Source organism: Pungitius pungitius, chromosome 15 (assembly GCF_949316345.1).
Source record: "Pungitius pungitius chromosome 15, fPunPun2.1, whole genome shotgun sequence".
NCBI classification, from domain to species: domain Eukaryota; kingdom Metazoa; phylum Chordata; class Actinopteri; order Perciformes; family Gasterosteidae; genus Pungitius; species Pungitius pungitius.
Genome location: NC_084914.1, coordinates 6,337,928 through 6,350,977, shown reverse-complemented (window position 1 = coordinate 6,350,977; position 13,050 = coordinate 6,337,928). Strand labels below are relative to the sequence as shown.

At 39.2% G+C, this 13,050-nt stretch overlaps 1 protein-coding gene across 1 annotated transcript; it reads left to right on the top strand.

The window, feature by feature from the left end:
- The first annotated feature begins 342 nt into the window (after window positions 1–342).
- On the top strand, window positions 343–11,375 carry vapal (VAMP (vesicle-associated membrane protein)-associated protein A, like). Its single transcript, XM_037459092.2, has 6 exons — window positions 343–571; window positions 5,245–5,397; window positions 7,587–7,690; window positions 8,562–8,642; window positions 9,721–9,900; window positions 10,430–11,375. The coding sequence occupies exons 1-6, from the start codon at window positions 514–516 to the stop codon at window positions 10,589–10,591; spliced, it is 738 nt and encodes a 245-aa protein (XP_037314989.1). The 5' UTR covers window positions 343–513; the 3' UTR covers window positions 10,592–11,375.
- The last annotated feature ends 1,675 nt before the right edge of the window (window positions 11,376–13,050 follow it).

The window sequence follows — 13,050 nt, the reverse complement described above, 5'->3', positions numbered from 1 at the left end:
TTAAATAGATACCATATTAAGGAATGATGAAATACAATTATAAAATTTAAGTTAAAAAATAAACTTTATTTATACATAGAATAACATATTTCTTTACAATGTATGTACAATGTGTAGGATTAAGTATTTTCAGGGCTGCAATAAGAAATAAAATCACAGATTCATTTGACTAATGTTATGTATTGATGTACATAAAAACTAAAAAATATTATACACTATATTCTCTCTAATATATGGAGACATTTTAGAATTTATTTGTATTTATTTTGAAGTATCTGCGTGTACCCGCAGTATGACTAGATAAATATGCCAAAAATGTGCCATAATCACAGTTCAGTTGCTGAGCCACGAGGGCGCGCAACAGGGTTGTGCTCTCGCGCGTTCAAGTTTTTGTAGCCACATGCTCGTTCACAGAGCTCAGTCAGCGTTTGACTCAGTAGTGGCAGGGGAGCTAGGATTTCCACTTGTCAGTTATTCCCAGAGACCGAAATCAAGTGCATCCCTACAGCTAAAATGTCAAAGTTGGATCAGATCCTTGTCCTTGACCCTCCCTGCGACCTCAAATTTAAAGGTAGGTAACTCAACATCTCTTGACGTGCCAAATGTCCAGTGAGTAGTGGTGGAGAAATACCTGACTGAAACGATTTCACACTCCTTCAAGCGAATTTCGTTGCTAGCGAACTAGCTAGCATTCACCGCCATTTTAAGTTAGCCAGGAACGAGACGGGCCCCTGCATCCTCGCGCTGTAGTGACGTGGATAGCCCGGCGTGGCGTGTCTCTTTGACCGATAGCATACGTATGACCAGCAGACGTTAACTGACAACACCTGGCAAAGAGGAGAAATAACGCAGGGCAACGTCCCGTGGTTGTTAAACGGAATGGAAGTGAGCACACAACGCACCATGTCAATCTTTAGTAGTCTTTGGTACACGAGCTAGTTACTAACGTTACGGTGTCGCTAGTGGTGCTAGCAACAGCAAACTGTTGTTTAATATGGGCTCAGCCTATTCACCGGGAAGCTTACAACTCCAAACCCGGACGTAATGGAAGGACAATAACTTTTTTATCATCCTCCAAGTGACACGTGAAATATACCGTCCTGACACACCTCGGGAGTCACTTTGTTATATAAAGCTGTTCACTAAACTGACCGTTTGAATGACAAACTTGGCTAACGTTAACTGAGGTTAACAACCACACAGACAGACAGCCTTTAGCAGCCTTTTGCGTTAGCTCGCGTTAGTTCCATTAAATTACATTTACATTGTTGTTAAATGTACCAACGGGCATTGGTGTTATCCCCGCTCACTCGTAGGAAACCAAAGTAATCCGCACGTTAGATTACCACTGATTTCTTGCCTCCCATTGATAACGTGCAATGATGTGTCAGTTAACCGTTGGCTAATGGAGTCCAAGGCAGCTTGCTAATAAAAAAAAAAAAAGTTGATGGCTTGCTAGCGAGCTACATACATTCTTGGCTATTCCCCAACAACAGACTGTTTTGTCCGGTTTTTACACATACCGACATTCTCTCGTAGCTCCAGGTGTTCGAAATTTGTATGATTTCTATGCAGGAACCATTAGAAGGGATCGAGATAACAGCTAGCAGTACATATCATATATATATATATATACTGTGCTAATTCAACTTAACATTGTGTCGTTGGAGGTTTTAGTGTTTACAGGTGAGGACAAGGAGGCCTTCTCACTTGTGGTGTTTGTCCCAGTAGACAAAACCCTTCTCAGGCGTGAGGGTCAGTGTGTTTCTGTTGTTACTGAATGGATTTGTTGGACAGGTCACCACTTCAAATATCAGACCCACAGGATATCTGGGTAGAGGAAAGTCCCAGATGGTTCTTCGTGATGACTTGTCCTGTGATCTTTTTACATCATAGTTACATTCTAAAGCTTACACCTGATGATTCCAATGGCTGAGAGGATGCAAGAAAGCCTCATGTTGACCCCATTGCTCGTAATGATTCGCTGTACTTTATTCAATCAGGAAGTGTCCTTCTTTTGTTGGCCACTGGTAGATCTGTTGCTGTTTTATCAGGTGCAGGACCTGTGATCGTGAATATAGCCTCAGTCAATGCAGTTACAAAGGGATACTGCTTAAGATAAACACCTTGTGTTAGGTCTAAAACAAGCTACTTGAAAAGAAAGGGCAGCATTAACTTTAAGCCAACTGATCACCGAATCAAACTTGTATTAATTTTGTGCAACTGTTGGATGGCACTTTAACAGGCAACTTCTTCGGAGTAATGAAATGGTTAAGGGTAGACGTCCGGCTGCACTGATCAACTCAGTTTGAAAAGATACCAGTTTGAAAAAACTGGCTCAAGATCTAAACTTGAATAGAAATTGAATAAATGTTTTTTTCTCAAGTGAGCTCTATATGTATTCTTCAATTAGTCTAATGTTGGAGACGTGGCCAGTGGAAATCTGATTAGTTTATCTCCAGCTTTTATTGGTTTCGTTATACAGTTAACCGCGTACAGTCACACTGTTTCCATAGATTGTAGTTAGAAAAACAGGTTAAAACTTCTGACCTGTTTTCTGGAATAAATGTGAACCTCATTTACAAAGTAATGGCAAAGATGACAGTCATGATTGATGATATGTATTTCTATATTTACGCTTAATGAGGATGATCACTTAAATTTTGAATCTGGTCGTAGTACAATTTGAATAGTCCGATTCACCTCGTATATGCAAACTTCCATCTGAATACAGTATGTGTGTATTGTTTATGCACTTTGACCCAGACTATTAGTTTTAAATGAAATTATGGTCAAATCGATCCCAAACCACCAAATGATGGAGAAATATAACAGGAAAATTTAAAAAGTTCCTATTTGGCCCTTTTTAAAAAAAACAATACGAGAAGGAAGTTGACGGTGTCTTTACTGTCACAGAGGCTGTGCTAATTTTGTCTGCATGTATCTGTGAGCTAGTCTGCTTCAGAGGCTCAGCTGGGATTCCTCCGGCAAGCTAGATGGCCCCTCCGTTCCCTCCTTTCCTTAGCTGGTATTTTTAGAAGATGACTGGCCTGGGGGACCCTACCTCAGCATACATGCAACGAAATGAGAGAAATGGTGCCAACGCTGCTCGCACAAAGGTGGCATGTCAGAGTTAGGCAATGGAGGCAGGCTATGTGGGTGTATATTGGAGGGGCAGAACTGCTTTCCTGTGTTCCATCCTTTCCAGTACTGATAGTAATGCCTACACGTACTCCTTTGCTGTGTAAGTCTGTATCACAGTATTTTTTGTAATGCTCATGGTCTCGCACAGACAGGTGTATAGCTTTATCACTGCTTGTTCTACATTCAGGACTCAATGGAATGTAGAAATATTTGTAATATCCTCATTTATATAGTAAACATACCTCTAACCGAGAGTTTTAAATAATTTATTTAAAAATTAGTCTTTTTGTTTCAGTTGTTCATATTAACTTGCATTGGTGGTTTGTCATGGGTTTAATGTTGTCGCCCGGTCTCCTGTCACATGTCCTATGGCATCAAGGCCTCTACAAGAGATGTGGGACCCTTTTGGCTTTTGCTGTTTCACTGGGGCTACTGACGGCCTTGCATCAGACAACTATAATCGCACTCTTGGTAATCCATCATGGTTTGTGCAGAGGTGACAGATTGTGTTTTAGCACCGGTAGCAAGAAAATTGACTGACTGTAACAGACACAGGCAGCTCCTCTCGATGAATCGCTAGTCGCTTTCTCTCCATCGTACGGCTCTCATTTCTTCTCATCGGCCTTAAATTCTTTCCTCCAAAAAAATTCAGTTTTAGATTGGCATGTTTTTATTTCTTGTGACAAAATGATTTTAATAAATAAGTGTATTTCTCTTTGCAACCACCCCACTCAAGTGAATGACAATGTGTGTCAAAACTTTGGACTGGTAGTGTACCTTTTTTGAAGTTCACCAAGTAGCGTTTACTTTGGTTTTGTTGCCTCAGTGTATTTTAGCACCAAGCAGCTGTGTTACAATAACCTGGCATGGTCACAGCAGCATGTCATGTGATATGCGTTTTGCTTGAAAAAAGATGTTAGGCGCAGGGATTGGTTTTTCTGGTTTCTAGGAATGCCTATGTACGCACCTGTGTTGAAAACAACGCCTCAGTTATTACTATGACTGCACCCGCTGGGTTGAGCAACTCCATCCTGGTCATGCATTGCCTCTTATCTGCAAACAATGGTGCCGGGCAAAGGCTGAATGAAGGCTTTGTGAACTCCTGAGCAACCCTACTGTAAATGTACATATAATAGACAAAAGAATATTGAAATGTTCTTTCTCCCTTATGGACATTTTTTACAAACTAAAACAATGCAAAGTCTAAAGTCATTAATACCTTTTAATGAAGTTACAGTTACTAGGCTACAGTAGTTTATTTTTAAGTAATGTTAGTTATTTGTTCCATATATTTGCAGCATATTCAATTACATGGTTGAATTATGTTTTAGATTGAGAATATGACCACAAATACTTCTAAACTATGCAGGGAAAACTCTGAGGCGAATTTTAGCTTATCAACGGTGGATGCTGCTGACTACGGTTAAGGACCTAATTAGAAGCAAGCGCTGTCACAAGATGGAACGAACTATTGATCCTCCTGATGACCTGTTTACGATTTCTTGGCGCTCCTGGTCTTCATGCAGCTCTCACGATAAGCTTTCATTTTCTAGGTAGTAACACCCCTGCATCAGGACTGCATGGTTCATCAATTACTTTAAATAGTTTTTTTTTTTTAAATATTAACATGAGTTTGGTTCTGGTGTGCTTTGTTAATACCCATTAATTTAAAGGTGTAACTATTATGTTACTACGGTAAAAACACATCAATAGTTAGATTAGTGTGACAATTAGTCCTGCTAATCGTGTAGGCCAAATTGAGTTACAACCCGGCAATACTTTTCGATTGATCTTTCTAAAATGCTTTGGCCCCAAAACGGTGTTGCATTATCTGCCTTTGATCTAGGACATATGACTTGAAATATTGAATTAATCAATTTCTGCAGTTTCACTGTAAACATGCAACGTATTTACACTGATAATTTCTGTCTCCATTGCAACTTACTGCAGCAGCGGTAGTTTCTTGATGTTTCTTTATAAGAATATTTTCCGTTTTAGAGGTCAGGCAGTCGTGGAATGGCAACAGGAGAAGAGTGTGCTCCAGGAAACACTGAGAAATAATAAAAATGCGCTTGTTGTTTTTCTTTCTTCGTCCATCAGGTCCATTCACAGATGTAGTCACCACCAGCCTCAAACTGAGGAACCCTTCTGACAAAAAAGTGTGTTTCAAAGTGAAGACTACCGCGCCACGCAGGTACTGTGTACGGCCAAACAGCGGGGTCATCGATCCTGGAGCAACTGTAGTCATCTCTGGTAAGTATTTTATTTTTAGTCTTTATTCAGTCATGAGACCTTCCATTATCTTCAAAATGTTGTTTTTAATTAAGTGCGCCTGGGATAATGTTTTTGCAATCAATGTTATGACAGAGTGGTTTTCTCACAAATTGAGCTATTCTGCATACAACCATACATACTTTGCAAGGGTGAAGAAAAAAAAAATGCACTTTGGAATACAATGCAAGCCACGGAGCTATTGTGCAATTTGGTCACAGGTCAACATGGCCACAAATGAAGCGTAAAGTCCTTTTTTAAAGTCTGTATGTCAGTATGTAGTCAAGCGTCGCGGTATGGCCTTCACATTATTTTGTAAGATTCTGACAGTGTCTCGGTATATCATTGTATTTTGTTTCAGTTGTTAAGGCTATAAACTTGTATGACGGTACGTGAAATACTTCCACCTTAAGGAAATCTTTTACGCTCCCCGACCGCAGTATGAACTGAAATGAGATGGAAACTGACTTGTTTTGCCAGTTGGAAAGTATGTATGTCACTGTCATTCAAAATGTCAATGGCCATGAGTAATAACTTACAAATAACTTTCCTTCTTCCTCTTCACTTGGTCCACAGTAACAGTAAAGTATGCAGATTTGTGTTCATTAAAAGCCATTTGAGTTATTGGAATATCCAAATGTTGCCATGTTGATTTAGCTGACCAGCTGTACCAGACATACCGCCGCCGTCTATACAGGTTTAGCATTTCAGTTTTAGATGTTGGGACAATGACCTTAGAGAGTTACTCTTAACAGAGTTAAAGTATACATCATGTTCAAATTAGTTAAGAGATGATATAATTAACTACTTAAGAAACAGGAACTGGAGGGTGATTTAGATCTTTTTATCAAATCAGTTTTTTGACCTTTTTGATCTTTTGAGAGGATGCTAATTACCAGTGTTTGTTTGTGGCGCTAAAGACCAAGTTCAATGTTGAAGATCCAAAGGTTAAAAAGTCACACACAGATCGTCAGGATCTAGATGTAACCCAACATTTCGACCTGGTGGCCTTAGAGCATGAAGGAAAGAGGAAGTTGTGTTATTTATATATAGGAGTGGACAGGTTTAAAGGGTCACATGATAATTCATCTCTTGAGGTTGCATATACTTTATTATTTTTACAATTCAGTTTGTTTACTGAGGTTGCAGGATCTGTTATACATTATGTTTTTAAACATTAGTCTAGAGGAAGCACTGATGCTAAAATCGTCGGTTGTTCAGGTGTTAATGTGTTGAAATCGACCACGACGAGCGACATACTGCTGAAGGCTACAAGTCATTTTCCACCTCTATTTTATGTGCAGACGTGTTTTATGTGCCTAACTTTTTTTGTTTCACCCTTTTCTAATCTTTTAAGAAAAGTCTTTAGCTGTTCAAAACAGCGACTTGTCAACCATGTATCCGTAACATGGCACAAGAACAAATTGCACAGAACTGAATGAATTCAAATAAAAAAGCAGTTGAGATAAAATCAAGATTCTGTGGAAGAAATGACCTTCTGTATGGTCAAAGCTTACAGACTCCGTACCAACTGTACACATCTCCCCACCAAACCAGTTTGCCTTTCTCACCTCCGTAATAATCACTCTGTGAGGTGACCTACAGTCCCCATTTTCTATTATGTCGAGCACCAACAATCAGACAACTGTACACATCTCCCCACCAAACCACCTTCTACTTGACTTCCCTTAAAAAGGTATCTTAGGATGCGTGAAATGCAGTCGTTGCGATTATACCACAAATGGATGAAAAACCTCTGTTTCACCAACAAGTGGTTAAATGTCCTTGCGTCAAACACTGATGGGATTTGTGGTGAAGTAACTTGAATGTGTTGTGCTTTTGTTACAGCTTTATGTTATGTTTTTACCTCTGGCGATTTGCATTTAACCTAAAACAAACAAGGTGGTGCTCAAGACAATAATCCAAATTCCAATGAAATAAAATCCCATTGACATGCTGTTGATGAAACCAGTAAGATGCTAAATGCCAGGTCAGCCCTACAAAAAGACATAGATATATATATATAGATATATATATTATATATATATATATATATACATACATACACTCATTCTTCTGGTAGATCACATTTAGTCATTCTCCTCATATTATATTCTTTAAAGAGATGTGTTTTATGAAATGTTTTAACAATGTTCCTCTTTCATTTACAGTCATGCTACAACCCTTTGATTATGACCCAAACGAGAAAAGTAAACACAAATTCATGGTGCAGACAATTTTTGCCCCTTCGCATGTTTCTGATATGGATGCATTGGTGAGTGATTTTAATTTGCTTTTTCATTAACAATGTTCGAACCGTGTAAAGGAAAACTTGTTTGACACAAACTCCCTGCTCTTTATTCTATGTAATAAACTCTTACTATACAAAATTAACAACCAAAGCAGTCGCAACCTAACAACAAATCTAATTTTTAATAGATTAAGTCAAATTATACTTCCTCTGATCTAAACCATAATCTACAGAACTGACCGTGAAATTGTCAAAAACTGCAAAATTTATTCATGTGTAATTGTTTTCTCCTGCGGCATTTTGCCGAGTTGAAATGTAAACCTCTAGTTATGGATAAGGCCAAAACATCAGAGGAGCTATTGAGATGCGCTCTCTGTTGTCCACCAGAGGACAGCAAAAGCACATGCAGTCAGCACAACGATTACATACCATGAAGTCATGTTCGTGAACTGACTTGTCATGAATGAGAAGCCGAATCCAGGAAGTACACAGGAACAAAAGTCTCTCTGGTCCTGATAAGTAAACTGCAGTGTGTTAAGGTTTTTTTTTCTTTTATCACGTAAAAATATTCCAAAACATTTCTCAACTGTTTTATACCTTTCACTTATGAAGGGGATTATTTCTTGAATTTAAGATTAAAGTAATTCTCTGCATTTTTATTCCAAACTCTTTTTTTCTTCAGTGTGTAAAATTACAAAACCAATATTTGAGTCCAGGAGACTGAATTTAAATTTGTCAATCTAAAAATATTGGAAAACTGTACGTTTGTGGTTAAAGTGTATGGGGGTCCGGGGTGGTGTTTGTTTTTGTTTTTGTCCAAGTGTGCGTGGGGATAGATTCCAGCTGTTAGCAGTTTGAGTTGATGGATAACATGCCCATTTTTCATCTCCACCAGTGGAAAGATGCAAAACCCGATGACCTCATGGATTCCAAGCTGAGATGTGTCTTTGAGCTGCCTTCAGAAAATGATAAAGCGGTAAGAGATGCAGCCTCACATTGCAAAACAACTAATTTAAAAATCACTTATTTATACATTTAAATCATAAATTGATTTGTCTCCAACCTTTGATAATGTTCCGAATACCATTGCTTTCCATCCAGTCAAATAATGTACAGCAATTTATTTATATATTTCAATAATTACTGTGATTCCTTTCGTCAGACGTTGTTCTGCTTAAGCAAAATGGGTGCTTTGAGCCGGCGATCTTCGGTCGTACAAATGCCAGCCCTTTGAAAAGTGTCAATAGTTTCAGGCAGAAACCGACAGAGGACATACCGAAAAGTTATGGAAATGAATAAGGCGGTACACTGATGGGAAGACGACTCCTCAGAAAAGTATAGACTAATATTTTTCAGGTGACTGTGAACACTGGGCGCCTTTATTGCTGAGCTCTCGGTGTAATCAGGATTTGCTCATGCTGGACAGCTCAGCGGGTCGTCACAGCTCAGGTGGCTGGCCAGATTTAGCTTACATTAAGAGGCTCAGCGGAGTGGGTACGTGGACCGCTGAGTCAACACGGTATCTGCTCTCCACTTTCTCACATGTTGCATGCAAGTGTGTAAAATGTTGATTATGTAAATTTGAGAATCTTTCCAGTGTTATAAAGGGACGGACTCTGGACAAGTGCTTGTGTTTTAGACCATGGCTTCTACGTCTCAAGTCTATTGTCCATAAAAGCAGATAAAGAAACAGATTATGATTTTATCTAAACTCAGACATTAGCACTAGTTTTGTTTCTAAAAGTTTCTACACATCTCCCTAAGTGTAAGTAGCGTTGGTATCGGCCATTTAGACAAAGTGAGTTGAGTAGTTAAGCCAGAAAGCAAGACCGCCTCGCGGATGCAGAAATCAACTTTGAGGTTTGGTGAAAGATGAGATATTGAGATAAGAGTTCTAGTAGTTTTCACATGTCCATTACAAAGCCCTTAAGTTCCTCGTGCTGCTGTGTTGTTGCATTTCCTCTCTGGTCCCTTTGATCCGGCGCTGTGAGCATGCTGGACATGCTGGATTTCACTTCAGCGGTTCTCTCTCCCTCCCTCTTCTCGTTGGTCAGAATGACATCGAGGCAACCAAAGCAGCGCCTGTGATGACCTTTGCAAAGGGCGACTCCGCAGCAGCCGCGGTGTGTGTGCCCGCCTCAGTGGACGATACAGAGATGAAGAAAGTGCTGGAGAAGTGCAAGAGGCTGCAAGCCGAGATGAACAAGCTGGCTGAGGAGAACCGGCAAATAAAGGTCAGGGGTTGAAGATGATGAAACTTGGGCTTTACTCGCACTAGACATTTTGACCTGAAGTGTTCAAATACCAGGAACCTGAAAGTAGGTCAGTAGGAATTCAGTCCTCTTTAATTTCATTGTGAAACCTGTACTTTTCCTATGGTGTCATGGAAAAAGCTCTTTTGTGCAAAAGGCCCTTTGTGGCTTTCAATTGAATGTATTTTTACAAAAGACAAAACTAAGACCAATAGGGAATTCCCCCCCCCCCCTCACATTCAGTGAAGAGACCCAAAGGATTGTAATATCAATGCGTGATTGGCCGGTCATTACTTGAGATACTAAAGATACTTTTCAGGGTAATTTTAAAGTTTATTTTCTTCCTTTTTTTTCCCCCTTTACCCTAGATATGTCCGTTTACTTATACGTCACCACTAGTTGGTAGATGGATACTTCTTAATGGCTGCATGTAAGCACAAGCTGTATTGTACAGATGTGTTGACTGTTTTCTGCTCTGCCCCCCCCTCCCCTCTCTCTCTCCCCGTCACAGGAGGATGGCATTAGAATGAGAAAGATGCCTCGTTCAGACCACATGACATCGAACTCCACTACCCTGCTTGGCCGAGAAGCCAGCACCGCCTCCCTGCCCTCTCTCCTCGTCGTCATAGCAGCCATCTTCATCGGGTTCTTCCTAGGAAAGTTCATCCTGTAGACTGGGAGATGCATGCCAGACGTACCCCCCCCCCCCCCCCCCCCCCCCCCCCCGCCCCGGCTCTGGAATAAAACAGGCCTGGAAAAAAAAAAAAGTCTTTGTGTTGACTTTGCCATATCATTGGTAGTGTGGCCTACAGTGAACACATCTGTACAGCATCATTCAAAGGCGTTGCCTTTTTACAATCTTACGCGGTTATTAGTACAGAGTTGAGAAAAGAAAGGCGACAAAAAAAGTGAATGTTTCCTTTTTTTGTTTTCTGTTTTTTTAATTGCTGGATTATAAGGTAATGTGGTGAGACAGTGAGAGTTGTATGCTATCAGTCAACGTGGAAGATGCAGCTAGAGTGAACCATGGGCGAGAGGTAGTCAAAAGATCCATTTTTTTTGCTCTGTTGTTTTTAATAGGAATTGAATGGAATGTTAGGTGTCTTGTAAATGTTTTTAATCCTTTTTTTAAACAAAAAAGGAAAGAACTTCCATCAAAAAATACCTTGCTACCTGTTGCTGGATCGCCTCTCAAGTAAATTTCTTCAGTTTGTAATTTCTACTTCTTGTCTTGGAATGTTCAGGTCCAGCTGGGGATATTATAGGTGCCTCCTTCTTGTTTGTTTCTGTCTTTTCCTTTTTCCTCAAAACACCAATGCAGACTTTATATTATTAATATTATTATTATACAAATCATATATTCCTTCTGAGGCAAATGTTGACTAAAATGAGGTCTCATTCTTAAAATCCTGTCCTATGGTATTAAGCATTGAAGAAATAAAAATGTAAAAAAAATGGTTTTCATAGCTTTCCTTCAACAATGCAGCCTTAGATATAAGATATATTTATTAATGCTTTTTTCTTTTTGAACAACTTCCAATATGTCGGCTAACTATGGTTTCCAGTTACGCTCAACATTTCTACTTATATTTTGCTTTCAGAACTAGTTTAAGATTTGTAGAATGGAAAAAGAAATGCTTCACCTCAGACATCTGCTGTTACGAGCCTGAACTCTAGCGTGAAGTTGTGCTTAGTTTATTGACGAGATTAATCAAAGTGGATTTCTTTTTGATTTTTATAAATTGTATTGTTGCTTTGTGCAAGTATTAAGTATTCAACTTGTAATTTGGCCCATTATAAAATGCTGGATGGTAAAATATGATTTGGCCGAACTTAATTCAGCACAATGGCTAAAATGCAGAACCTACTTTGAGATTATTTTCCCCAAAAGTGAAACCTGCAATCATTTAATCAAAGCGTAATGTATGATTCATACTCACTCCCAGGAGGACGGGGCCAGTGTGGGGAAAAAACCTACATTTGGGTTTATTATATGATGAGAGGACCAGCTGTTGTATCTGAAACTGAGTATTGGTTGAAAATCAGTCAGCTTATCACCGGTATGGTTATATTTTCCAAAGAGGGTTTAAGCTGACGTTTAGATAATGTTGCCGCTCTGCGTCTGAACTCAATGTATAACGTTGATGAGGAAACTTATGAAGTGGCTGCTAGAGACTGCAGGCAGAAATGTGCAAATGCATCATTTCTGTTCATTTGATAAAAACGAGATTGTTCGCACAAGCATCTGTTTCTGTGTAGAAATACCTATAAGCAGCAGTTTGCTTACTGGTAATTCTGCTCTCTGGACCACCACTTGATTTGACATATTACAAATACAATTCTATGAAATGTTTCTACTAGGACTGGGGCTTTAGCGTGTTAATTAAGATTAATTAATTATAATGTGAATTAAGATTAATTAATTACACAAAAAATAACACATTACACAAAAAATAACACATTAAACAAATTTTTACACTTATTTTTTGCACCGCGGAACGTTTCTCACTGGATGAGTTTCGGAGGACCGATTATACTGGAGCACCAACTAGCGTTCATGACTTCAGACAACAACAAACCACAGTGAACATGAACGAAGAAGCTGAGAGACCGTGTCGGGTGGCCCGTGAATGGGAAATCTTATTATAATAAACACACGGATGGAAGCGTCGATAAGAGCGTGGTTGTGTGCAAGCTGTGCAACAAGGAATTCACATCGAGCCTCAAGTATCACCTCAACGCAAAACAATTAGCAGCTAGCGTGGACGTTAGCCCCACTCCGAGTACAAGGACCCACACCCAACCCACACTGCACCAGATGACTGGTTTAAGGACCAGGGTAACTAAGTCCACGTCTGAAAAAATAACCAATGTTCTGAATGTACTTGAAAGTATTGGTCTACTTAAAAAAACCTAGTTTACAGAAGGTCTACTTACCTATAGGCTACCTGAATTTCTGAAAGTACTATATTTCTAAATATGCTATTTCTACACTTGTCTGCTGGAATTGGTTGAACAAAAATAAAAATCCATGTGAAAAAAAATATTTCACTGTTCTCAGGTCAAATATTTATGCAATTAAAATGTGATTAATTAATTACAAAGCCTCTAATTAATTAGACATTAGACATT

Excerpts from the sequence above, each read along its gene's own strand:
- vapal (XM_037459092.2), top strand. The coding sequence starts at position 514 with ATGTCAAAGTTGGATCAGATCCTTGTCCTTGACCCTCCCTGCGACCTC. Across the intron at positions 572-5,244 it reads CTGCGACCTCAAATTTAAAG|GTCCATTCACAGATGTAGTC; the intron begins GTAGGTAACTCA and ends TTCGTCCATCAG. Across the intron at positions 7,691-8,561 it reads TTTCTGATATGGATGCATTG|TGGAAAGATGCAAAACCCGA; the intron begins GTGAGTGATTTT and ends CATCTCCACCAG.